We start from the raw sequence: 27929 nt of genomic DNA on the forward strand, positions 1-27929 counted from the left end.
GTGTAAAAAAGGTGTGGGAGAAATAATGGACACATGTGGAACTCACATCAATATGTTTGTTTCCTCCTCCATTTCGACGTTGCACTTCCTGAAAAAGTTGTCAAGAGTGAGCATCGATGCAGACTCGCTATTTAAGGGCTGAACAGTCCACTCCCCCTCCGCATTACACGGTTTGGGACGGCCCTTAATATGGAGGACCCTCCGCGGGAACGCGCAAACGGAGGGGTAGTGTGTAGGGATAGTGTGTAGGGGGCGGTTTGGGATTCAGCCCTATTGTGTTTCCACTCCGTGTTCCTGCCACGCCTGCAGGATGACCTTCATACTTGTGGCAGTGGTTGGACAATCATCCAATCAGAACACAGAGCCACATGACACCCAACCAGCTGTGGGTGCTGGGTCATACACATCAATTCCTGGAGCAGAAAACACAGAGCTACATGCAAATACAATGTGATTTGAAGCAAAACATTGATTCTTGTGTTTTAACAATATTAGAGGGCAAGAAAAGTGAACAGAGTCACAAGTCCCTCACTGGAAGACAATTTCTGACAAGAAAAACCTCCAGGAAGAAGTCAAAGGACGCTTTTCCTCACATTAAGAGTCTTCCTTACTGGAGCCGCTGAGAACTTGGACATTGCTGCGTAATTTCTACTGAGAAACTGTTCCAAACTAGAACATGAGTGTTGTTTCCAGAGCAGTTGTGGCCTGTGTTAGGACCATCTGAAAGACAACGTCACAACTGCAACAATGGAGCACTGATGCTGGAATCAGAGATTGAGGTTTTTCAACAGTGGAACTCCATTTCAAATCATTGACCACCTCCCAAAAAAACTTTTTTTAAATCATAAACTATGGATATTTCTAATGGTATCGATGAAATATTAGCTCAGTATGTCAGATACTTTCTTAGAGGTTTTTCAGTGGACTGTAGACCCAGTTTCACTCGTTTTCATTTTCTCACATTGAAATTTGAGGCTGTTTGATGATGAATATCTCAAGAATAATTCTAGATAAAAGCCTGAAACCTTCACTTGTTTGTCTTGCTAACATCAGCAGATCAGATTGCTGTTAAATACAGCAGTGGAAAAAAGTTTTGGACATCCCATACATTTGTGAAATACTGCATTAAGAATCACTTTGAGGTCTTCAAGAGTCATTTATTTTAGTACAATCATAAAACTAAACACATCCTAAAAAAGACATTAAAAACTGAAAATTGACTGGTTCCATAAAATGAGAAATTTGGTAGAATTTAGTTTTGTTAGTTTTTCTTGTAAACAACAAACAAAAAAATCATTTGTATTTATGTCTGTCTGATGCAGCCACACCCTTAGAAACACACACAAAAAGACTTTACAACAAATATTTCATGATATTTCAGAACGCGTAAAAATTTTCAGGGTGTCTGAAAACTTTTTTTCCCTCACTGTATCTGTCAAAGCATGAAAATGTGCCGTTATAAAAATGCCACTATCTCCAGACACATATACACACGTGGACAAAATTGTTGGTACCCCTCAGTTAAAGAAGGAAAAACCCACAATTCTCACTGAAATCACTTGAAACTCACAAAAGTAACAATAAATAAAAATTTATTGAAAATTAAATAATCATAAACAGCCATTACTTTTGAATTGTTGATTAACATAATTATTTAAAAAAACAAACTAATGAAACAGGCCTGGACAAAAATGATGGTACCTCTATAAAAGATTGAAAACTATTTGACCAGAGTGACATGATTAACTCAGGTGTGTCATTTAATTGACATCACAGGTGTTTCCAAACTCATAATCAGTCAGTCTGCCTATTTAAAGGGAGACAAGTAGTCACCCTGCTGTTTGGTGAAAAGGTGTGTACCACACTGAACATGGACAACAGAAAGCCAAGGAGAGAATTGTCATAGGACATCCGAAAAAAAATTATAGACAAACATCTTAAAGGTAAAGGCTATAAGACCATCTCTAAACAGCTTGAAGTTCCTGTGACAACAGTGGCTCATATTATTCAGAAGTTCAAGACCCACGGGACAGTAGCCAACCTCCCTGGACGTGGCCGCAAGAGGAAAATTGATGACAAATTGAAGAGACGGATCGTTGGAATTGTATCCAAAGAGCCCAGAGCAACCTCCAAAGAAATTAAAGGTGAACTCCAAGGCCAAGGTACATCAGTGTCAGATCGCACCATTCGTCGTTGTTTGAGCCAAAGTGGACTTCATGGGAGACGACCAAGGAGGACACCACTGCTGAAAAAAACTCATAAAAAAGCGAGACTGGAATTTGCAAAAATGCATGTTGACAAGCCACAAAGCTTCTGGGAGAATGTCCTTTGGACAGATGAGACCAAACTGGAGCTTTTTGGTAAGGCACATCAACTCTGTGTTCATAGACTCAAAAACCAAGCATACGAAGAAAAGAACACTGTCCCTACGGTGAAACATGGAGGAGGCTCAGTAATGTTTTGGGGCTGCTTTGCTGCATCTGGCACAGGGTGTCTTGAAAGTGTGCAAGGTACGATGAAATCTGAAGACTATCAAGGCATTCTGGAGAGAAATGTGCTGCCTAGTGTCAGAAAGCTTGGTCTCAGTCGCAGGTCATGGGTCTTCCAACAGGACAACGATCCAAAACACACAGCCAAAAACACCCAAGAATGGCTGAGAGAAAAGCGTTGGACTATTCTAAAGTGGCCTTCTATGAGCCCAGATCTGAATCCCATTGAACATATGTGGAAGGAGCTGAAACATGCCATTTGGAGAAGACACCCATCAAACCTGAGACAACTGGAGCTGTTTGCTCATGAGGAGTGGGCCAAAATACCTGTTGACAGCTGCAGAACGCTCATTGACAAATAGAGAAATCGTTTAATTGCAGTGATTGCCTCAAAAGGTTGTGCAACAAAATATTAAGTTATGGGTACCATCATTTTTGTCCAGCCCTATTTCATTAGTTTGTTTTTTTAAATAATTATGTTAATCAACAATTCAAAAGTGATGGCTGATTTTGATTATTTAATTTTCAATAAATTTTTATTTATTGTTACTTTTGTGAGTTTCAAGTGATTTCAGTGAGAATTGTGGGTTTTTCCTTCTTTAACTGAGGGGTACCAACAATTTTGTCCACGTGTGTATGTGGTCATGGTTCCATGATACCAGTGTCATGGTAATGACTGGATGCAGCTAATTTACAAAGAAATGATTCTAAACTACATGTCAGCTTTCAAAGACTGGATTTTTCATAGAACACTTCATGTTTTTTTTATTTCAACTCACACGTAATCTGAGATTAGTTGATCTACTTGTTCAATATTAGAGATTCCTACAGATAGATGATAGATTATAGATGGATAGATAGGTACCTACGGTCAGTAATCTCCGAAATTAATTATGATTAATCATCAGAGAATCACTGAACCAGCTCTGCATCTAACGGGTTCCTGCAGCCCAGAGGGATCTGAGGAACAATTAAGGTGGTAATCAAGGAAATTCACCCTGCTGCTCACTGCCTCCATCCAGACGTCTATCCCTCTACCACTGATAATTCATTTAACTGAGTAACCACTTTGAATGGTTTAATAATTTACCAGTCACGTCTGTTAACGACAGCTTTCCTCTTAATGGATTTTGCAACGAAGCAACGAAGACACTAAACAAGAAATTAGACCTGAATTCTGTGAAGCCGGATCTCAAGGACTTTAAGTTTGTGGAGGACTTCATGAACTTTTACTGAACCCTGCATGGAGAAATCTTCTTGGCAGGGGTTCAGTCTGTGTCCAGTGTGCATATGCTGGTGTCGTTGTAGGGTTCCTTGTTGGTTGGACGTTGGTCCAGACTGGTCAAAGCAGCATTGTTCACCATTGGCAGAGTGCTGACAAGTCTGAGAGTTTTGTCCATCTGTTCCGTTCTGCTTGGAAAACAAACACAGAGAACGTCACTGTTGGAATTTAACATTCAGTTGTCTGATTACATCAGAATTCCTAATCTAACCTACATCCCCTGATTAACCAGGACCAGATTTCTGTGTCAAAATGAATACAGGTTAGACTGAACGATCGCTGATAATGTGTTAACAGAATTCAACTGACCACAGTTGTTCAAAACAGTTTTGAAACAATTTTGCAGCAATATCCAAAATTACCCAATACACAATTGTGTGTACACTGTGACTGAGACCAGTCTTTACATACCTCACTGTGACACTGATTGAATGCTTTCTTTCTGGTGTGGATCTGCTGGTGTTGTTTCAGGGAACCCAAAGTTGTAAAAGTCTTCTTACACTCGTCACATCTGTATGGTGTCTCCCCAGTGTGGACACGTTGGTGAACTTTGAGGTTTGCAATGTAGCTGTAGCGTTTCCCACACTGATCACAAAGGTATGGTTTAACCCCAGTGTGGGTCACTTCATGAGCTTTTAACTGTGAGTACAATACAAATGGTTCACCACAGTGATCACATCGGTACACATCATGTCCAGTGTGGATGCGTTGGTGACATTTTAAGCTCTGTTGGTGCTTGAAAGTTTTTTCACAGGAGTCACAGTGGTACCGCTTTCTACCAGAATGGGGGCATTGATGGATCAACAACTGTTCATGTTGAGTAAAGGTTTTCACACACTGATCACAGTTGAATGGTTTCACTCCACTGTGAATGAGTTGATGGCTTTTTAACATAATCTTATGAGAAAAAGCCTTTCCACACTGATCACAGTTGAATGGTTTAACTCCACTGTGAATGAGTTGATGGCTTTTTAAATGACTCTTCCGAGTAAAAGCCTTTCCACACTGATTACAGCTGAACAATTTCACTCCACTGTGAATGTGTTGATGGCTTTTTAAGTGACTCTTGTAAGTAAAAGCCTTTCCACACTGATCACAGCTGAATGGTTTAACTCCACTGTGCATTAGTCGATGGCTTTTTAAGTGACCCTTCTGAGTAAAAGCCTTTCCACACTGATCACAGCCGAATGGTTTAACTCCACTGTGCATGAGTTGATGACATCTTAACGTACTCTTGTGAGTAAAAGCCTTTCCACACTGATTACAGCTGAATGGTTTAACTCCACTGTGCATTAGTTGATGTCTTTTTAAGTGACTCTTGTGAGTGAAAGTCTTTCCACACTGATCACAGCCGTACAATTTCACTCCACTGTGAACGAGTTGATGACTTGTTAGAATACTCTTCTGAGTAAAAGCCTTTCCACACTGATCACAGCTGAATGGTTTAACTCCACTGTGAATGAGTTGATGTCTTTTTAAGTTACTCTTCTTCGTAAAAGCCTTTCCACACTGATCACAGCTGAATGGTTTGTCCACAGTGTGAATACGTTTGTGAATTCTTAGCTTTGTTGCTGTGATAAAAGTCTTGCCACATTGCTCACAACTCAGTGATTCATCTCTTTTTGCCGTTGTTGCTGAACCATCCTTATCCTCCTCAGAGGTCCGACATTTCACTCCATTGCTGTGTTTACATTTCTGTAACAAAAGACAAAGATAAAAACAGAGGCAGTGATAGAAGAGCAATCATGAAAAAAATTGAACCTAAAAGTCTCAATTCCATGTAATTGGACATGAGGCTGAAATAAGATCAAGAATCTGCAGACATGCTAGCAGCTTTGTCATTAGAAACCTACAAATGTGTCAACAGCACACTCACAGTGTCAACAAAACTATTTTCACAGGCCGATAGTTTTCAGCTTTCTCCACGGTAGTTTTAGAATATTGGGTAGTAAAATCTGTCGATCACCGTGAAAAGCAAAGCAGAGCTGGGACTGATGGGATTGTACCACCAGGATCTCTTGATCCCCAGACTTTCCGTTAAGTAACATTACTGGAGAAATGTACAATATGAAAAGCATACAACATCAATGTCCAGATTTAGGTCTTAATGGCAGCAGGGTCAATTCAGACCACCAACACTTTCTAGTTTCTCCTAGGGGATCAGATGTTGATACCAGTCCAGAAAAGATCTGTAATTCTGCCACTGAATTCTGGATTTGACGCGAACGTCCCGGGCAATTTGTTGTGCAGCAGTTACACAAGCGTTCACCATCAAACAACAAAAGCAACAAAACAGTAAAACACAGGGATGTCAACAGGAAATTCGGATTTCAGCTGAAAATTATTGACGGGGCGGGGCGGGGGGGCTGAAGCTGAGAGATTTATAGTGAAATAGAAGTCATTTAGACTGATAAAAATGGTCAAAAACATAACACGAGACTTGTTTTAGTCAGCAAATTTAATGAAAAGTTAACTTACATGTTCTTCAATCTTTTCTCACTATCTTCAGTCCAAAATATTTCACAAATCTATCAGAGTTCTACTATGTACAATATATACAAGTCAGTTCACTGCAACACTCGTATTTTGCCAATTTTCTTCTCTTTGCAGCAAGCTGTCTAAGTCTCTGGACAGCCTTCCTTTTCAACTCCTGCTGGTGGGCTTTTCTTGCCGCCATTTCCTTCTCTTTCAATGTATCTTTTGCCTTGGCACTTGAAGTAGCTGTTCATGCTGCTGGTGTAACTGTCTGACAGTGCTACGCATCCACGCGATCCGTAGTTAATCAAATCGTTACAATACACACAAAAAGCTTTTCCGGCCACATCTGGTTTCTTCAGAAATTGTCCAAGTGTTTCCGTTACCTCGTCGATCTTTGAGCCAATTTTCACCTTCACAGTGACTTTTCTCTCCAGCCATTCCCATCGGAACTTATTTTTGACACTTTTGTCAATTTCTGTGACTGATGACTCCTGATCCTTCGTTAAAAATCTCATCATTCCGCTGAACACGATATCAAATCTCCAAACATCCGAGTCGAACATGCCACCATGAATTTGTGACAAAGAATGCTACGAGCAATTTGATTGGTCCAAGCTTGAAGCTGTCCAATTGCTGGGCCGTTTACAATCGAACGATAGCTTCAGTGAAAATCTCGCAGGAGTGAGGCATGAGTTTCGTAGTGAGGCGCGAGTTTCGTTAAACGAAACTCACATCTCACTCCCGCGAGATGTTAACAACGTTAACATCAGCGACAATAAAGTACCTAACCCCCCCCTAAAATTTTCTCAATGGATTCAGAGGATTCACAGAAATGTTCAAATTTGACATTAAATCGGCGGAAATCCGCAGACAATTGTCATCCCTGAAAACAGTTAAAGGAATAACAACGATTAAAGGAAATATTTTAAAAATGTTTAAAAAAAAACAGTAAAACAATTAAAAGCAAAATAAAAGCCATTTAAAGAAAAATGAAACAAAACATAAGACAGACAGGGACATCGGCAGCAATCTTGGTCATTTAGTCAGACGTAGTAAAAGTTTTCAATAAACGGCCACCGATGTAATCAGGTAGAGGACTTTTCTTTGGTCTGCACTGTTTGAGACACCAGATTACATTTTTAACATAGATTTATTTCCAACCCGGATAAAAGAAAGGGATTCTGTGGAGACGCTGACATGAGACAGTTTTTAGTCTCAGCGTGTTTAGCCCTGAAATCATGGGAGTCAAACCTGACATAAAAACTATTTAATCAAAATTATAACCGCTGAGCTGAACTCTCTCATTGACATATTAATTAGTTCCAGTGATCAGATTCATGCCGTCCCAGACTGAACTGAGGTTGTTCATTTTGAGCTGAGACTCAAGGTTGTCTTTGTATTGTCTTTTGTGGGTCCTGATCTCCTACTTTATTTCCTTCTGTCAGTTATACAGATTTAGTGTATTTCCTTCCCTGAAGACTGTTTTCTTTCTGTACAGTAGGTCTTTAAGCTTCTTAGAAACCCATGGCTTAGTGTTTGGATATACACACGTGGACAAAATTGTTGGTACCCCTCAGTTAAAGAAGGAAAAACCCACAATTCTCACTGAAATCACTTGAAACTCACAAAAGTAACAATAAATAAAAATTTATTGAAAATTAAATAATCAAAATCAGCCATCACTTTTGAATTGTTGATTAACATAATTATTTAAAAAAACAAACTAATGAAATAGGGCTGGACAAAAATGATGGTACCCATAACTTAATATTTTGTTGCACAACCTTTTGAGGCAATCACTGCAATTAAACGATTTCTCTATTTGTCAATGAGCGTTCTGCAGCTGTCAACAGGTATTTTGGCCCACTCCTCATGAGCAAACAGCTCCAGTTGTCTCAGGTTTGATGGGTGTCTTCTCCAAATGGCATGTTTCAGCTCCTTCCACATATGTTCAATGGGATTCAGATCTGGGCTCATAGAAGGCCACTTTAGAATAGTCCAACGCTTTTCTCTCAGCCATTCTTGGGTGTTTTTGGCTGTGTGTTTTGGATCGTTGTCCTGTTGGAAGACCCATGACCTGCGACTGAGACCAAGCTTTCTGACACGAGGCAGCACATTTCTCTCCAGAATACCTTGATAGTCTTCAGATTTCATCGTACCTTGCACACTTTCAAGACACCCTGTGCCAGATGCAGCAAAGCAGCCCCAAAACGTTACTGAGCCTCCTCCATGTTTCACCGTAGGGACAGTGTTCTTTTCTTCGTATGCTTGCTTTTTGAGTCTATGAACATAGAGTTGATGTGCCTTACCAAAAAGCTCCAGTTTGGTCTCATCTGTCCAAAGGACATTCTCCCAGAAGCTTTGTGGCTTGTCAACATGCATTTTTGCAAATTCCAGTCTCGCTTTTTTATGAGTTTTTTTCAGCAGTGGTGTCCTCCTTGGTCGTCTCCCATGAAGTCCACTTTGGCTCAAACAACGACGAATGGTGCGATCTGACACTGATGTACCTTGGCCTTGGAGTTCACCTTTAATTTCTTTGGAGGTTGCTCTGGGCTCTTTGGATACAATTCCAACGATCCGTCTCTTCAATTTGTCATCAATTTTCCTCTTGCGGCCACGTCCAGGGAGGTTGGCTACTGTCCCGTGGGTCTTGAACTTCTGAATAATATGAGCCACTGTTGTCACAGGAACTTCAAGCTGTTTAGAGATGGTCTTATAGCCTTTACCTTTAAGATGTTTGTCTATAATTTTTTTTCGGATGTCCTGGGACAATTCTCTCCTTGGCTTTCTGTTGTCCATGTTCAGTGTGGTACACACCTTTTCACCAAACAGCAGGGTGACTACTTGTCTCCCTTTAAATAGGCAGACTGACTGATTATGAGTTTGGAAACACCTGTGATGTCAATTAAATGACACACCTGAGTTAATCATGTCACTCTGGTCAAATAGTTTTCAATCTTTTATAGAGGTACCATCATTTTTGTCCAGGCCTGTTTCATTAGTTTGTTTTTTTTTAATAATTATGTTAATCAACAATTCAAAAGTAATGGCTGTTTTTGATGATTTAATTTTCAATAAATTTTTATTTATTGTTACTTTTGTGAGTTTCAAGTGATTTCAGTGAGAATTGTGGGTTTTTCCTTCTTTAACTGAGGGGTACCAACAATTTTGTCCACGTGTGTAGTTTAACATTTTTTCAGGAATAACACTGGTTTCACAGTCTGTGACCCAGCTGCTCATAACATCAGTCGGTTCATCAATATCAGCTGAGGACTCCTTAAACACGTCCCAGTCAGTAACCTCCAGACATCCCTGCAGAGTGTGACAAACTTTCACTCTGACATTCTGCACTTTGCCTTGCTTCAGTACAGTGGTAGACAGGGATAAGGAGGATGCAGTTGTGGTCAGAGGAACCCAGAGCAGAAGCACCTTTTTGCCCACAGGCATTTATTCCACTGGCCTTTGGACGGATATAGACAAGTTTCACAAATATCTGGGGAAACTTCTGAGGCAGATATGAAGGGCACAATGAAGCAGAAAGCAGTTCTAAGTCAGTACTGCACAGTTTCTCCAGGACAGTGTCAGATTTGCACCAGCACTGTCCTTGTCATTTGGAAGACCCACTTGAGCCCAAGCTTTCATTTGCTGGCTGATGTTGCTTCAATAATTCCACATAATGTTCTATCCTCTTGATGCCATCTATTTTGTGAAGTGCACCAGTCCCTCCTGCAGCAAAAACACTCCCACAACATGGTGCTGCCACCCCCATGCTTCACAGTTGGGATGGTGTACTCAGGCCATCCTCAGCCAGCATCTTCACAAGGTCGTTTGCTTTTGTTCAGGGGTTGATGAGCACATTTCCCTCCAAAACAATTCTAACCTTAACCAATCTCCATCTTGAGCAGTAGGATGGCTTGACATTCCCATATTGTTGATCTGTGCATGTAATTGTTTGGACAGATAAACGTCAAACCACAGCAATCTGGAAATTGCACTCAAGGATGAACCACACCTGTGGAGGCCCACAAATGTCTTCCTGATGTCTTGGCTGATTTCTTTAGGTTTTCTAATGTCATCACACAAGGAAGCAGTGGGTTTGAGGTGTGCCTGAAAATACATCTTAATCTATCAAAAGCTTTCAAAGTCAGGACATCATTATCTTGAAGGCATAGCAATCTTAGTGTATGCAAACTTCTGATTATAGAATAGAATGACTTTATTCAGTCCCTCCAAGATTTAGCGGGCGTTTTTCATGATTGTTGCGGCCGAAAATGCCTGAATTCGCGGCAGCTTTTCTAAAAAAATTGCGATAAAAGTTGCAATGTTTTAAGCTTATTTGTTGTGATGAAATTGCGGGAGACAGTGACAACTACTAAAAAGCTGCATTTTTTCCAGAATGTAGAACATGTTTCAACGCTGTAATTGACAATATTTATTCCGAAATTAATTATATAACGTTCCAACCCATTTCCACAAAAGCTGGCACATCACAGTGGGAAATTAGCAGCAGCCAGATACTGGTTTAACATGATGTGGTTGGTAGATGTGCGGCACAAAATGCTAATTTACTATTGAATGAATCATATTTGGACATATCTGTCAGTGGCTTAAAAAGTTAATTTCACATCCTGGAACACATGTGTTCACAAGCACACGCTCACGGCTGGTCACGTCAACCAACAAGAACAGCACAGAGAGCGCGCAGTCCTCCACCAAGACAGGAGTGTGTTCTGCATGTATACATACCGAATCGCGTGACCTAAATATGTAGCTGGTAACTGGAATTGATGGGACTCAGAAACACCCCCACAATTTAATCAGTTGTTCCTTGTGTCATTTCCGATACGTCCACAGTGGTAGATTTGTTGTAGGATCACAATCATGTGATCGTCAGCAGGCCGCTAAGGTCGCGTTCACCTGTTGCCATGGTTACCGTGCCGCTATCAGACGCAGTGCCGCTATGAATCCTTAACAAATACGTGGATCCAAACTTTAAGCCGCATCACTGCTGAAGTCTAATCATTTGGTCCTTGTGTCATTTCTGACCGACCCTGAAAATTTCATTCAAATCCCTGAGTCTGTTTTTGAGTGATGTTGGTAACAGAGGAAGGATTCACACACACTGATTGTCACATAACACTGCCGTGTTCTTTGGTGGAATAATTAAACTAATTTACCTCATTCTTTCAGTGCTCTAATGGATCTGGATGCAACGGTTTCCATCATGGTGATTAATGTGGTCTGTTTTCCGCTCATTTCAGCCGTTCTAATATGTTTCGTGTTTTTTTTAAAGTGTATTAATCGATGATTTTTTTTTCATTTTTTGAATTCCACCACAATATTGCACAGTTGTAAAACAGTTTAGCTTCGATTTGGTGAAAAACATCAGTGAATTAGTTGTTTATCAATGTCTTCAGCAGTAATTTTTGTTGGTAAATGAGAGACATTAGTACCGCACATGTCTGCATCTTGAAACCATAAACAAGGAAGTGAATTCGGTGACGTACGTGCATTAGGTTTGCGCTGGGGACTGCTATGATTGGTGGAACTCACGGGAGGCGGGCCAAAATTGCAGGAAAGTTGCGGTGATTGGACAAAATTGCAAGGCCGCGCAAAATTCGCAGAGATTGGTTGATTTCGCGTGAATTCGCGCAATCACAACATCGCAAATTCCGGGAGGGACTGCTATATTGATCCCTGAAGGGAAATTCAATTGTTTGGTCTTATCTTTTTGCTTTTGAATTAAACAGTCTGATTGCTGATGGCAAGAAACATTTCCTGAATCTTTCTGTCCTGCAGCACAGGGATAGGAGCCATCCACCAATGTTTTGTTGTTCACTGAGGCAAATGTGAAGTGGATGATCCATGTTTGTCAGAATGGCCTCCATCTTTCTAAGTGTCCGTCTCTCCACCTCATCCTCCAATGTGTTCAATCCGATTCCAACTACAGAGCAGCTTTTTTAATCAGTTTGTTCAGACGCCTTGCATCCTTGTTCTTTATACTGCCTCCCCAGCAGACTGCAGCATAAAACAGGACACTTGCTACCACAGACTGATAAAACATCTGCAGCATCTTACTGCAGATGTCTATTGATTGAAGTGTTCTCAGGCAAAAAAGTCGGCTCTGGCCCTTTTTGTAGATCAAGTCTGCATTTTTAGACCAGTCTAATTTATTGTCAAGGTGGCACCTAAATATTTATATGATGTCACCATCTCGATGTCAACACCACAAGTGTTCACTGGATGAAGAGGGGTTTTGGATCTCTGGAAATCTATGATCATTTCCTTTGTCTTTGAGGCGTTGAGTAGCAGGTAGTTTTTGTGACTCCAGTCACTGAAGGCACTTATCAGATCTCTGTATTCAGCTTCATGTCCATTTCTGATACATGCCATGATAGCAGTGTCAGAGTTTTTCTGAATGTGGGAGGACTCAGTTCTGTATTTGAAGTCAGATGAATACAGTGTGAACAGGAATGGAGCCAGGACTGTTCCTTGTGGAGCCCCAGTACTGCTCATTCATGTCCCAGAAACACAGTTCCCCAGCCTGACAAACTGGCCTTCCTGTCAGGTAATCTGTGATCCATGAAACACAGGAAGGATCCACTCCCATCTCTGTGAGCTTGTCTTTGAGGATGGTGGGTTGGATGGAGTTGAAAAATCAAAGAACATGATTCTCACATAAACTCCAGGTTCCTCCAGATGAGACAGGGCACAGTGAAGCATGAAGAGGATGGCATCATCCACTCCAATGTGCTTTTTGTAAGCAAAGTGCAAGGAATCTACTTCGTCTTTGACCTCAAGCCTCAGTAGACGTAAAACCAGCTTCGCCAGAGTTTTTATGATGTGTGAGGTCAGAGCAATAGGTCTGTAGTCATTTAGTTCAGCCGGACATTTGATTTTTGGTACCGATACAATACAGGATGTCATCCATAGAGCAGGCAGTCTTTGCAGGTAGGACTGTGTTTCTACAGAAGCTGATGTATTCACTAAAACAATCAACCTGTCTGTCAATGTTCATACTGTCCTCATCTGTTTCCAGAAGCACATTCCAGTCTGTTGATTCAAAGCAGTCCCTTAGAGCTTCACTAGTTTGAGGAGTCCATCCTCTGATTTGGACTTTAGTTGCAGACTGTCTCAGCACACAAGGTTTGTAACAGGTCTGCAGATAAACCAAGTTATGATCTGACCTGCCCAGTGGTGGTAAGGCAGTAGCTCTGTAAGCTTCTTTGACACTGGCATACAGCAGGTCTAGGGTTTTATTCTCTCTGGTAGGGCAGTTAAACTGTGTAAATCCAGTCAGATGAGAGGAGAGGCTGATATGATTGAAATCTCCTGATATTATTACAAGCGCCTCAGGATGTTGAGTCTGTATCCTAGCAACAGTATCATGCAAAACATCACATGGAACCAAGTCAGTTACCTTGGGTGGAATGTATACAAGTATTGTTATGATGTGACCCTTGGAACATAGTATGGCCGAAGTCCATAGTCAAGTCCAAGATTGTGAAGAAAGTAATAAAAATTCTATTAAAAAAAATCTCTTTCATTATTCTGGCATTTAAAGATAATTTTGGTCATCTTAACTGACATAAAACAGGAGAAGCATTGCCAGATTTAATGTCAGATCATGTAAATTAAAAAAGGGTTATGTGTCGTTTATACAGTGTAAGTAAACTTCTGGGTTCAACTGTCTGAATTTCATGAGAAGGAAAAGGCTGGTAAACTCACAATGCTCAAAAGTATTATTCTCTACCAAAGAAAATGCTGCTCTTCACCTTCCTGAACAACTTGCTTGAAAAACAAGACTTTTCTTCCGTTACTTATCTTCATCACCATGTAAGACATTTTCATAAAGTATGATCAGCAGCTAGTTCAGCCTCAAGCAAAAAACAAGCAGCTTCCTAGCAGTCCACCATTATATCCTCAGTACAGCTGCTTCTGCAGAGCTACATCTCTCCAGCCAACGTCACCTGGCTTTGGTCGGCCCATCTAACCAACTGGAGCAACTTTACACATTTTAAAGAACAAATGAATGAGAATAATGTTACAGTAGTATGTTTCTCACTTTTTGTGAAGAATCCATGTTTCCTCTGTTGTTGAGCTCAGACTAAATGGCTGCCAACATTCCTCTGCTCCTCCGTCAGACTCTCCTCCTCCTGCCAATCACCTGTCACATCAAACATCTTCATTAGGATACCACTCTATACACAAGTGTCAGAGTGTCCCATATGTTCATCAGCCAACACAGAGGACACATTTCAACTCAATAGTTCACTTTTAGCTCTTTTCACTTTCACCTAAAACTGATACAAATGAACTTAAACTGTTAAAAATAAGGAACATAGACAGAAAACAGACACGGAAAAAGAGAATAAAGAGAACATAAAGATGCTACTGCAGGTGATTCAAGACAGGACTGCTGGTAGAAAACTGTTCATGCTGTAAGTTAGTGAATGTATTTTACTGCTCAGTGTTCTGTTTAAAGGCAGCTCTCACTCTCTGTTCTTTGCACTCTCCCATAGTGTCAAGTGTCCTCCCACTTTCAATGACAGCTGATTCTCATTGATGATTTTTCTCAGAGTTTGTGCAGTTTCCCCACTTGAAAAAGGATGTTTCATCTACCCAGGGTTTGAGCAGGACTCCACTCATCAGACAGTTGCTTTCTTTCTTTTCCCTCTTTTATTTTGCAGTGGTCGCAAATTCATGAGATACAGAGGTGGCAACTCTGATAGATTAAGGTGAAAAACCTTTAAACCGAACACAAAAGGACAATGTTCGCATTACTGCATTCAGCAAATAGTAACAACCATTCCTCATGGACATTTTCACCACATTGGCAAATGCCACTCCACTCAATTTATGTTTGTCAACCTCAACACCACATAAACTGAAGCGACAAATCATGGCATGAGCAATATTCAACCCAATACTATGCCACACATGAATTTATCTGCATTTTAAAGAGCTGATTTTGAATCACAGTTTAACAAATTACTCTGAGCATTTTCATCATTTTTTTAACCATTTTATACTTTTTACTTCATGGTTTTAAAATTATTTAAAGTGCTTTTAAAGTGCAATCCTTTCCAGATCCAATAAATAAATAAAGGGCATCGTAAAAACCCACCATTACAAACAGGATGAATTCACTGGTCTTAGCTGGAACCCTCTAATTAGCACCAATTAGCCTGCAATCTTATTTTCAACTGAACAATTACAAAACACACGGCAATTATTGCTAAACAGACAAAGTTGACAGCAAGCCACTCGTCGATCTCCGTGGCTAATGCTAATGCTAACACATACTGCAGTGGCACACATCGGCAGCTTAAACAGTCTTTTAGAGTCTCCAGAATTCTGCTCTTACCGGCTGCAACCCGGATTTTGGAGATGAACGCAATCCTGCACAGTTTGCCGCAGATCTTGATCCTTTCCCAACAGAAACTCATGGCCACTGAGTTTGAACTCGGTCATTCATTCTCAGTTCCTCCTCAGTGCTGCCTGTGTCCCCTTTTTTGCCGCCGGTGGTAAACCTGCAGCCGCAGATTGTTTCCGCCCCAGCTGAGTGTAGGACCTGTGCGTAAATGCTTCTCCTTTGAGTTTTCAGCTCCTTCCAGTTTGACTTGACACATAGACTGCTTTGCACTCTGTGTCACCTGTACCTTCAGAACTCTGAATAAAAGAACAAAAGATTTATTGCAAAGAACAAAAAGGTTTTGCCTCCACAGCTTGTTATGAAAATGATTGTATTTGATGATTGAATGTTCTTATTCATTGTAATACTGTGTGATGTGTGCTAAAAGAGGAACAAGGACACGAGCTATCATCAATATTATTTCATCTTACATGTCTAATTTAAAAAATATGACATTATATAAATATGCACTCCTGTTCAAAAGTTTGAGGTCACTTAGAAATGTCCTTTTTCTTGAAATCAGTTTTTTTCAATGAAGATAGCATTAAATAAATGATAAATCCAGTCTAGACCTTGTTAATGTGGTAAATGACTATTGTAGCTGGAAACGGCTGATTTTTAATGGAATATCTCCATAGGGGTACAGAGGAACATTTCCAGCAACCATCACTCCTGTGTTCTAATGCTACATTGTGTTAGCTAATGGTGTTGAAAGGCTCATTGATGATTAGAAAACCCTTGTGCAGTTATGTTAGCACATGAATAAAAGTGGGAGCTTTCATGGAGAACATGGAATTGTCTGGATGACCCCAAACTTTTGAACGGTAGTGTACAGAAGGATATGGAAATCATAACGCAGTGTTTGAGCGGTCGTAGGTGAGCTGGTGTGCTAAGGATGAAGAGTGGAAAGGCACTTGGTCCTGATGATATACCTGTGGAGGTATGGAAGTGTCTCGGAGAGGTAGCAGTAGAGTTTGTGAATGGGTTGTTCAACGGGATTTTAGATAGTGAGAAGATGCCCGAGGAATGGAGGAGAAGTGTGCTGTGTTCCTCTGACACTCACTTGAACTAAAAGCATTTGAGCTGCACAAAGTGTGAAATGAGAGAGGAAGCAGTGAATCTCCAAACTGCTGACAGACTTTCACACATTATTGTCCAGTGAAAATCAGCTTTTTGTGCAGCCACACTTGATCCTGATTTGAGTCTTTAAGTCCTGTTCTAGTGATGAAATGAGAACTTCCTTCATCTTGTGTGTGATGGAGAAGAATAAAGGTCTGTGGCTAAAAATCCTGACTCTGAGTTCTTCATTACAAACACACATTATATCAGCTGGTTATTATTCATCTGCTTTATTCTACTCAACATAAAAATTCATCCTGAAATCCTTCCATTTCTCTTCTCAATATTCTACCAAATATGAAAGATTCCTTTAGAAGCAGATCTTCAAGGATTTTAGATTTGATTTCCAACATTCAGAATGTTTGAAGTTTCCCTGTTGATCATATTTTACTGATAGTTTCTCCCAAATGTTTCAGCTCATTTTCACTGGAATATTCTGAAGTAAACTTTGTGTTTTCTGGTGAATGGATCAGATCTCACATTTAGTTTCAATCAAACCCTGAGGCTTCTGGAAAATACACACAGCTTTAAAATAATGTTGGATCATCTGCTGACTGTGTTGTTATTAAATGCTTTTAGAGTTTCATTATTTTAACCCTCGTGTCGTTTTAAAGTTTGAAAATGTGGAAAATAATATTTTCACAGTAAAACTTCTGATGTCCATATTTTCTACATTTTTGGGACATTTTTGAACATTTTTTGGAGGAAAAAGAAGAAATGTTTCTAAAGAAACTCTAAGAAGTTTTACTGATGAATATGGAATCACTTTAGATATTTTTAGGATTTTTTTGGAAGATTTTTTGAAAATATTTACAGGAATTTTCTTGCCAAATTAGGGGGATTTTGTTTTGTTTTGTTTTTAAATAAAACTTTTAAAGAATTATTGGAATTTTCTTCCTGAAGGTTTTTGCACATTTTCATAAATTTGCTGAATTTTTTGCTGAATTTTTGGAATTTTTTTCCTGTTTTTTTTGGTGCTGTAAATGAAGCCAACAGGAGGGTTGATATCCAGAGCTAATAATAAACAGCAGAGGACTGATGGGTCTCCTTGGTGTTTGCTCCTGTTAACATCTCATCTTCTAGTAGTTCCACATTGAAGGAATTCTGCTGGACAACATTGAGAGCATATGAATGAATTTTCCATCCAAAATAATGCAGTGAATGTCAAATAAAGTGGTGTTGAAGCTTGTCAGAAGCTTTCAATGAATGTAGAAAGAGTGTAAAAGCAGCATCCTCTACCAAATGAGCACAATCCATCAATCATCATCAAAGTGTCCAAATTCCAGAGAAGACATGAACTGCAGATTGTAAATGAGTCAAAGTATCCATTTAAAATCATTTCTAGACCATGATCACAAAGTCAAACACTAGATTGTTCTTTTGTCCTTTTGTGTCTCATTTTCACAATATTTTGTCTGGTTTTTGTCTCATTTTGTGTCTTTTTTAATCTGACTTTTGTAGTTTTGATCCTGTAGTAAAAAGCGGTCCAGCCCACTTGAGATCAAACTGGGCTAAATGTGGAACCTGAACTAAAATGAGTGTGACTCCCTGATTGAAAGCTTCTTTGAATGCTTCAAACAGTCATTCTCTAATATCAGCCCAGAAAAACGGATCAAAGTTGGTTGTAGGTCCATCTGGAGCCGCTGATTTCCCCAAAGACATTTTCATTCCAGCTCTATCAATCTCTCCAAACACGTGCTTTTAAAGTCAGTCTGAGGAAGAAATGCTTTGACTTTTGAAAGAAAAAGCTGCTGAATGTAAATGCTGATAGAATCTAAATCTTTCATCTGCTCTTTCTTCTGGATTGCTCCCAGTTTGATCATCAACATTTAGAGGCTGATTGCATTTCTCTCTAATCCACTGAAATAGGAACTGTTTTTCTCCCCATCTTCCATCCATTTAGCTCTGGATGCTAGAAATGCACCTGGTGCTTTATTCCAATCCAATTCATCTCCTTTAGATTGGAACCCAATCACTTCTTCTTTCTTCCTATCAGAGAACACATTCATTTTACAACACTCATTCATATCATTCATCAACTGTCTTTCTCATTCTTTGGCTTTCTGACACATTCTTTGACCACAATCTACTGAGTTTTCTCTCATTTTATGTTGGAAAAATTCACATTTACTTCCAGAAGAACCAACGCCATCGTCTGACTTTAACCCTCCTGTTGTCTTCATTCACCAAAGATATTGTTTCCTGCTCTGAAAAAAAATACAAAAATTGAGCAAAAAAAATCCCCAAATTTGTGAAAATTGTAAAACCTTCAGGAAGAAAATTAAAATAATTCCTTAAAACTTTTATTTTAAAAATAAAACAAAATCCCCCAAATTTGACAAGAAAATTCTTGTAAATATTTTCATAAAATGAGCAAAAATCTTCCATAAAAATCCTAAAAATATCTAAAGTGATTCCATATTTATCAGTAAAACTTCTGATATTTTCTTGAAGAACATTCACAAAAAAATTCACTGGATTTTGGTTGATTTTTATGAGAATATTCTTAACAAACATGTCTAACGTTTCATTTTCCCACCAAAAATGTTCAAAACTTTCCCCAAAATGTTAAAATGTCGACATTAGAAGTTTCACTGTGAAAATATTTTATTTTTTTTCACATTTTCAAACTTTAAAACGGGTCAATCTGAGCCTCAGGACGACACAAGGGTTAATTGAAGATCAGATTTTTCTCTCCATACTACAGTCCTGCTCATCTTTTCAGAAACCAGAGTTGAATTTCCAGTATTTCTGTCTAAATGTTCTTCCTGTTTCAGGCATTAATGGAACAGTAATTCCACAGGGATCAGTAGTCGGACCCGCTCACATTTCACTCTGACAGACACACTTGAACATTTCTAGAGTTGTCAGCCACAGATCTGTTCTTCATTTACAGCTTCCATGAGGCCTGATCCATGAAAACTGTCTGAAATTAGGATCATTATGTCTCCATTTGTGCCAAATGTTTTGATGTTTTGATTGTATTTGTGCTCCACATGTTTGGTAGGGAGTCTATCCAACCATTGGTCAGGAACACAATTCACTAAAATATGATCAGTTGGTGTTTGCTTCTAAATTCTCTTCTAATAGAGTTTCTTGTTGGTGTCATTTCTCAGTCAGCGTCTTCACTTCTTTCTGCACTTTTCCCACCTGTTCTTCCAGCTCCACTCTTTTCTTCTTGTATTCGGTAACCTCCTCTCTCATCACTGCTACCAGGCTGCACTTTTCCTCCATTTTTCTGCTCAGCTCTTCCATGTGTTTTTCCTGGATATCAAAGCTGTCTGTGAGCAGATTGACAGCTTCTAGGATTTTCTGAATCGTACCTGTCAAGTCAAACTGGAAGGAGCTGAGAACTCAAAGGAGAAGCATTTCCAGGTCCTACACTCAGCTGGGGTGGAAACAATCTGCGGCTGCAGGTTTGCCACCGGCGACATGAAAGAGGACACACGCAGCACTGAGGATGAACTGAGAATGAATGACCGAGTTCAAACAAAGTGTCCGTGAGTTTCTGGTGGGAAAGCATCAAGATCTGCGGCAAACTGTGCAGGATTGCCTTCATCTCCAAAATCCGGGTTGCAGCCGGTAAGAGCAGAATTCTGGAGACTCTAAAAGACTGTTTAAGCTGCCGATGTGTGCCACTGCAGTATGTGTTAGCATTAGCATTAGCCACGGAGATCGACGAGTGGCTTGCTGTCAACTTTGTCTGTTTAGCAATAATTGCCGTGTGTTTTGTAATTGTTCAGTTGAAAATAAGATTGCAGGCTAATTGGTGCTAATTAGAGGGTTCCAGCTAAGACCAGTGAATTCATCCTGTTTGTAATGGTGGGTTTTTACGATGCCCTTTATTTATTTATTGGATCTGGAAAGGATTGCACTTTAAAAGCACTTTAAATAATTTTAAAACCATGAAGTAAAAAGTATAAAATGGTTAAAAAAATTTTGATAAAAATGCTCAGAGTAATTTGTTAAACTGTGATTCAAAATCAACTCTTTAAAATGCAGATAAATTCATGTGTGGTATAGTATTGGGTTGAATTTGCCTGGGGACCAGACAGCCTTTATATTGTGTATTACAAATACACATAAAGTCAGTCTGGAACTGCTCCATTGAACCAAATCTAGCCCAGAGGCGGGACTACCGATCACAGCTTGAATTGGAGAGAGCCAATCAGCATAACACATGTGTGACGCAATCACTAAGCGACCTAACAATTGCCTTTCCGCCATGATGTTTTGTAGTTTTAACAGCTTCCTTCGCCGTACAGGGGTCCTGAGGAAAATCTAAGCTCTCCCTTTCAACAGTGGAGGGCAGCATTACGCATTCTATCATACAGCCTGCCGGAATTAAAAGAAGAAGAAGAAGAAGTAGTCCAAACAGTTATGGCGACCAGTTTTAAGGACAAATTCAGCCCGTGCAAAACAGAGGAAAGCGCACGAGAGAAACCTCGCTCTGTTGCGGGGTAATCTCGGCCCTGAAGATGACGCATCGTTACCTCCCGCCTCTGGTGCTCTGATTGGTTCGGTCTGATCTGCTCGGAGCTTGAAAACCTGTCAAAATGTGTCAATGGAGGAGGGCTAGACCCAAGGGCATCAGTTTGTTTTTAAAAGTGGGGGGGCTGGAGACCACAGCACTTTGAGAAAATGTCGAAGAACGGCGGCAAAATGCCACAAGCTGGGTTCGAACTCACAACCACCGCACCAAAGGCAGAGGCTCATCCTGTTGAGCTATCGGTACATACAGGTCGAGGGGTCTGTGGGCCGCTATAGTACTAATTCTCCCGGGCCGAAATTTTGCCCCTGCACGCCACTGGTCGGAGCTTCCACTTAGCACGGGCGCAAATTTTGCATCTGCACGTTTTTGTTTAACCTCACGAAGGTGTTCTGCATGTCTGTGCAACTCTCGGCCGAGTGCGTATGGTGCGTTCAGGAGCGTCGGAATTTTCTATACTGCTGAAAATAACTGGGTTTACAACGGCTAACGTGAAGAATCTGAATGTGTTGGAGACAAAATGACCCCTGACAAAAGGTGGGGGGGACACGTCCCCACCGTCCCCCCCTAAACTGACGCCTATGGCTCGACCGTATTCCCGTATATCCCTTATAACGGGAATACAGTTTAGCTAAGCTAGGCCAGGGTTGAATATTGCTCATGCCATGATTTGTCGCTTCAGTTTGTGGTGTTGAGGTTGACAAACATAAACTGAGTGGAGTAGCATTTGCCAATGTGGTGAAAATGTCCATGAGGAATGGTTGTTACTATTTGCTGAATGCAGTAATGTGAACATTGTCCTTTTGTGTTCTGTTTAAAGGTTTTTCACCTTAATCTATCAACTAAACGTATGGACTTATGGAAGTTGCCACCTCTGTATCTCATGAATTTGTGACCACTGCAAAATAAAAGAGGGAAAAGAAAGAAAGCAACTGTCTGATTGATGAGTGGAGTCCTGCTCAAACCCTGGGTAGATGAAACATCCTTTTTCAAGTGGGGAAACTGCAGAAACTGTGAGAAAAATCATCAATGAGAATCACCTGTCATTGAAAGTGGGAGGACACTTGACACTATGGGAGAGTGCAAAGAACAGAGAGTGAGAGCTGCCTTTAAACAGAACACTGAGCAGTAAAATACATTCACTAACTTACAGCATGAACAGTTTTCTACCAGCATTCCTGTCTTGAATCAACTGCAGTAGCATCTTTATGTTCTCTTTATTCTCTTTTTCCATGTCTGTTTTCTGTCTATGTTCCTTATTTTTAACAGTTTAAGTTCATTTGTATCAGTTTTAGGTGAAAGTGAAAAGAGCTAAAAGTGAACTATTGAGTTGAAATGTGTCCTCTGTGTTGGCTGATGAACATATGGGACACTCTGACACTTGTGTATAGAGTGGTATCCTAATGAAGATGTGTTTGATGTGACAGGTGATTGGCAGGAGGAGGAGAGTCTGACGGAGGAGCAGAGGAATGTTGGCAGCCATTTAGTCTGAGCTCAACAACGGAGGAAACATGGATTCTTCACAAAAAGTGAGAAACATACCACTGTAACATTATTATCATTCATTTGTTATTTATAATGTCTAAAGTTGCTCCAGTTGGTTAGATGGGCCGACCAAAGCCAGGTGACGTTGGCTGGAGAGATGTAGCTCTGCAGAAGCAGCTGTACTGAGGATATAATGGTGGACTGCTAGGAAGCTGCTTGTTTTTTGTTTGAGGCTGAACAAGCTGCTGATCATACTTTATGAAAATGTCTTACATGGTGATGAAGATAAGTAACAGAAGAAAAGTCTTGTTTTTCAAGCAAGTTGTTCAGGAAGGTAAAGAGCAGCATTTTCTTTGGTAGAGAATAATACTTTTGAGCATTGTGAGTTTACCAGCCTTTTCCTTCTCAAGAAATTCAGACAGTTGAACCCAGAAGTTTACTTACACTGTATAAACGACACATAACCCTTTTTTAAATTTACACGATCTGACATTAAATCTGGCAATGCTTCTCCTGTTTTATGTCAGTTAAGATGACCAAAATTATCTTTAAATGCCAGAATAACGAAAGAGAGATTTTTTTTAATAGAATTTTTATTATTTTCTTCACAATCAGAAGTTTGCATCCACTAAGATTGCTATGCCTTAAAGATGATGATGTCCTGACTTTGAAAGCTTTTGATAGATTAAGATGTATTTTCAGGCACACCTCAAACACACTGCTTCCTTGTGTGACGACATTAGAAAATCTAAAAAAATCAGCCAAGACATCAGGAAGACATTTGTGGGCCTCCACAGGTGTGGTTCATCCTTGGGTGCAGTTTCCAGATTGCTGTGGTTTGACGTTTATCTGTCCAAACAATTACATGCACAGATCAACACCATGGGAATGTCAAGCCATCCTACTGCTCAAGATGGAGATTGGTTAAGGTTAGAATTGTTTTGGAGGGAAATGTGCTCATCAAGCCCAGAACAAAAGCAAATGACCTTTCAGGACATGGGGGTGGCAGCACCATGTTGTGGGAGTGTTTTGCTGTAGGAGGGACTGGTGCACTTCACAAAATAAATGGCATAAAGAGGATAGAACATTATGTGGAATTATTGAAGCAACATCAGCCAGCAAATGAAAGCTTGGGCACAAGTGGGTCTTTCAAATGGACAAGGACAGTGCTGGTGCAAATCTGACACTGTCCTGGAAAAACTGTTCACTACTGACTGAGAACTGCTTTCTGTTTCACTGTGCCCTCCATATCTGCCTCAGAAGTTTCCCCAAATATTTTTGAAACTTGTCTTTATCCATCCAAAGGCCAGTGAAATAAATGCCTGTGAGCTTATCCATCAGGTCATCCAGAGACCACTGCACACTAAAACACACACTGAGAGACTTCCATCAGTACATCACATGTCCTACTGGACGTGACAAAATCTTTGATCTCTGTTTGAACAGTGTGAAAGGTGCTTCTCCTCTGGGTTCCTCTGACCACAACTGCATCCTCCTTATCCCTGTCTACCACTGTACTGAAGCAAGGCAAAGTGCAGAACATCAGAGTGAAAGTTTGTCACACTCTGCAGGGATGTCTGGAGGTTACTGACTGGGAGGTGTTTAAGGAGTCCTCAGCTGATATTGATGAACCGACTGATGTTGTGAGCAGCTGGGTCACGTACTGTGAAACCAGTGTTATTCCTGATAAAACTGTTAAACTATATCCAAACACTAAGCCATGGCTTTCTAAGAAGCTTAAAGACCTACTGTACAGAAAGAAAACAGTCTTCAGAGAAGGAAATACACTAAATCTGTATAACCGACAGAAGGAAATAAAGTAGGAGATCAGGACCCACAAAAGACAATACAAAGACAAACTTGAGTCTCAGCTCAAAATGAACAACCTCAGTTCAGTCTGGGACGGCATGAATCTGATCACTGGGACTAATTAATGTGTCAATGAGAGAGTTCAGCTCAGTGGTTATAATTCTGATTTAGAGCTGGCTCAAAGTCTAAACAGTTTTTATGTCAGGTTTGACTCCCATGATTTTAGGGCTAAACATGCTGAGACTAAAAACTGTCTCATGTCAGCGTCTCCACAGAATCCCTTTCTTGATGTGGGCAATGTAATCTGGTGTCTCAAACAGTACAGACCAAAGAAAAGTCCTCTACCTGATTACATCGGTGGCCGTTTATTGAAAACTTTTACTACGTCTGACTAAATGACCAAGATTGCTGCCGATGTCCCTGTCTGTCTTATGTTTTGTTTGATTTTTCTTTAAATGGCTTTTATTTTGCTTGTAATTGTTTTACTGTGTTTTTTACATTTTTCAAACATTTCCTTTAATCGTTGCTATTTCTTTAACTGTTTTACTGTTTTGTTGCTTTTGTTGTTTGATGGTGAACGCTTGTGTAACTGCTGCACAACAAATTGCCCGGGTCGTTGGGGTCAAATCCAGAATTCAGTGGCAGAATTACAGATCTTTCCTGGACTTGTATCAAATTCTGATCCCCTAAGAAAAACTAGAAAGTGTTGGTGGTCTGAATTGACCCTGCTGCCATTAAGACCTTAATGTGGACATTGATGTTGTATGCTTTTCATATTGTACATTTCTCCAGTAATGTAACTTAACGGAAAGTCTGGGGATGAAGAGATCCTGGTGGTACAATCCCATCAGTCCCAGCTCTGCTTTGCTTTTCACGGTGATGGACAGATTTTACTACCCTATATTCTCAAACTACCGTGCAGAAAGCTGAAAACTATCGGCCTGTGAAAATAGTTTTGTTGACATTGTGAGTGTGCTGTTGACACATTTCTAGGTTTCTAATGACAAAGCTGCTAGCATGTCTGCAGATTCTTAATCTTGTTTCAGCTTCATGTCCAACTACATAGAACTGAGACTTTTAGGTTCAATTTTTTCATGATTGCTCTTCCATCACTGCCTCTGTTTTTATCTTTGTCTTTTGCTGCAGAAATGTAAACACAGCAATGGAGTGAGATGTGGGACCTCTGAGGAGGATATGGATGGTTCAGCAACAACAGCAAAAAGAGATGAATCACTCAGTTGTGAGCAATGTGGCAAGACTTTTATCACAGCAAGAAAGCTAAGAATTCACAAACGTATTCACATTGTGGAAAAACCATTCAGCTGTGATCAGTGTGGAAAAGCTTTTACTCTGAAGAGTACTCTAATGAGCCATCAACTTGTTCACAGTGGAGTTAAACCATTCAACTGTGATCAGTGTGGAAAAGCTTTTACTCAGAAGGGTCACTTAAAAAGCCATCAACTCATTCACAGTGGAGTAAAACCATTCAGCTGTGATCAATGTGGAAAGGCTTTTAATCAGAAGAGTAATCTAACAAGCCATCAACTCATTCACAGTGGAGTTAAACCATTAAGCTGTGATCAATGTGGAAAGGCTTTTATTCACAAGGGTCAGTTAAAAAGTCATCAACTCATTCACAGTGGAGTTAAACCATTCAGCTGTAATCATTGTGGAACGGCTTTTACACACAAGAGTACTCTAGCAAATCATCAACTCATTCACAGTGGAGTGAAATTGTTCAGCTGTGATCAGTGTGGAAAGGCTTTTACTACCAAGAAAACGTTAAGAGATCATAAACTCATTCACAGTGGAGTTAAACCATTCAACTGTGATCAGTGTGGAAAAGCTTTTACTCAGAAGAGTCACTTAAAAACTCATCAACTCATTCACAGTGGAGTTAAACCATTCAACTGTGATCAGTGTGTGAAAACATTTACTCAACATGAACAGTTGTTGATCCATCAATGCCCCCATTCTGGTAGAAAGCAGTACCACTGTGACTCGTGTGAAAAAACTTTCAGCTCCCAACAGAGATTAAAACGTCACCAACGCATCCACACTGGACATGATGTGTATGCATGTGATTACTGTGGCAAACCATTTCTATTGTACTCACAGTTAAAAGCTCATGAAGTGACCCACACTGGGGTTAAACCATACCTTTGTGACCAGTGTGGGAAACGCTACAGCTACATTGCACATCTCAAAATTCACCAACGTGTCCACACTGGGGAGAGACCATACAGATGTGACGAGTGTAAGAAGACTTTTACAACTTTGGGTTCCCTGAAACAACACCAGCAGATCCACACCAGAAAGAAAGCATTCAATCAGTGTCACAGTGAGGTATGTAAAGACTGGTCTCAGTCACAGTGTACACACAATTATGCATTGGATAATTTTGGCTATTGCTGCAAAACTGTTTTGAACAACTGTGGTCAGTTGAATTCTGTTAACACATTATCAGCTGTCGTTCAGTCTAACCTGTATTTGTTTTGACACATTCTGGTCCAGGTTAATCTGGGGATATATGTTAGATTAGGGCTTCTGACGTAATCAGAAAACTGAATGTTAAATTCCAACAGGTAAAAGTGTCTTCAGATGTCATTTGGGGTGCTCTCTATCTCAGGCAAGGCATCAGTTCTTCAATGCTGCAGGAAACACTGACGTTCTCTGTGTTTGTGTGTTTGTTTTCCAAGCAGAACGGAACAGATGGACAAAACTCTCAGACTTGTTAGCACTCTGCCAATGCTGAACAGTGCTGCTTTGACCAGTCTGGACCAGGGCCGTGCAGAAACCTTTGGAGGGGCAGGTGCTCAAAGTTCAAAGGGGGACACATGGAGCACGAATTTGAAACGCCATAAACACCATACAGAAACATACCTACAATATACCTGGGTGAATTGTAGCAGCAGATATTCTTAAAGAATGAAACATAAAATCACAATATATGACACACCTGTGTCATTCTCACCTTTTGTGTTCTTTATGATCCAGCTGGTGAGTGATCCACTGCCTTTCGCAGCTTCACGCAGCTCCTTTTGTTTTTCTTTCGACCTCCTCTCCTTACGAGGCATCTCTGCAAATTGAAATATGATTGATAAACCACAATCTGATACACACACACACGCACACGCAGTGACATTTCATACCTTTTCAAGACATACACTGTATAACCACAGATTTACTCCATGGGGTTGATTCATAATCTGCCCTTTATTATTCATAGTGCTAATAATAAAGCGTAAAAAAATTATTTGATATAGAAATCATGTATTTAAACTGATTTGTGCTTTTATTGAATTTGACTATCCACTTTGTGCAAGAGAGCAAGGTTATAAAAGCTATGTATTTTATATTTAT

At 40.1% G+C, this 27929-nt stretch overlaps 5 protein-coding genes across 10 annotated transcripts in view; 4 read left to right on the forward strand and 1 right to left on the reverse strand.

Annotated features, from left to right (window-relative positions):
• The window catches only part of LOC127531927 (NACHT, LRR and PYD domains-containing protein 12-like), a gene marked incomplete at its 5' end in the record, with an annotated part of 133096 nt that overhangs the window by 56549 nt on the left and 48618 nt on the right, over positions 1-27929 (forward strand).
• The window catches only part of LOC127531868 (gastrula zinc finger protein XlCGF26.1-like), a 59502-nt gene that overhangs the window by 28315 nt on the left and 3258 nt on the right, over positions 1-27929 (forward strand). The window lies entirely within an intron of this gene.
• Positions 3073-27929, reverse strand: part of LOC127531871 (zinc finger protein OZF-like) — a 199775-nt gene continuing 174918 nt past the window's right edge. For 2 of the 5 annotated variants that reach the window (XM_051942126.1, XM_051942129.1), the window contains exons 2-4: positions 14315-14416; positions 4183-5466; positions 3073-3902 (exon numbers count right to left, since the gene is read on the reverse strand). In XM_051942126.1, the coding sequence (XP_051798086.1) occupies positions 3654-3902; positions 4183-5466; positions 14315-14332 (1551 nt within the window). In that variant the 5' untranslated portion in view covers positions 14333-14416 and the 3' untranslated portion in view covers positions 3073-3653. Of the gene's footprint in view, positions 3903-4182; positions 5467-14314; positions 14417-14745; positions 14850-14871; positions 14992-15616; positions 15977-27929 lie in introns of those variants that run through there. The other 3 variants (XM_051942125.1, XM_051942127.1, XM_051942128.1) reach the window with 3 other exon arrangements.
• Positions 20245-27929, forward strand: part of LOC127531864 (oocyte zinc finger protein XlCOF6-like) — an 81790-nt gene continuing 74105 nt past the window's right edge. The window contains exons 1-2 of one of the 2 annotated variants that reach the window (XM_051942106.1): positions 20250-20365; positions 22202-22368. The gene's annotated coding sequence lies outside the window, so the exon portion shown is untranslated. Of the gene's footprint in view, positions 20366-22201; positions 22369-27929 lie in introns of both variants that reach the window. The other variant, XM_051942107.1, reaches the window with a different exon arrangement.
• Positions 25818-27902, forward strand: LOC127531876 (zinc finger protein 665-like; the record flags this gene model as incomplete). Its single annotated transcript, XM_051942136.1, has 2 exons — positions 25818-26912; positions 27269-27902. Coding segments are annotated over 2 exons (1131 nt in total), but the record flags the coding sequence as incomplete, so codon positions are not given.

Source organism: Acanthochromis polyacanthus, chromosome 22 (assembly GCF_021347895.1).
Source record: "Acanthochromis polyacanthus isolate Apoly-LR-REF ecotype Palm Island chromosome 22, KAUST_Apoly_ChrSc, whole genome shotgun sequence".
NCBI classification, from domain to species: domain Eukaryota; kingdom Metazoa; phylum Chordata; class Actinopteri; family Pomacentridae; genus Acanthochromis; species Acanthochromis polyacanthus.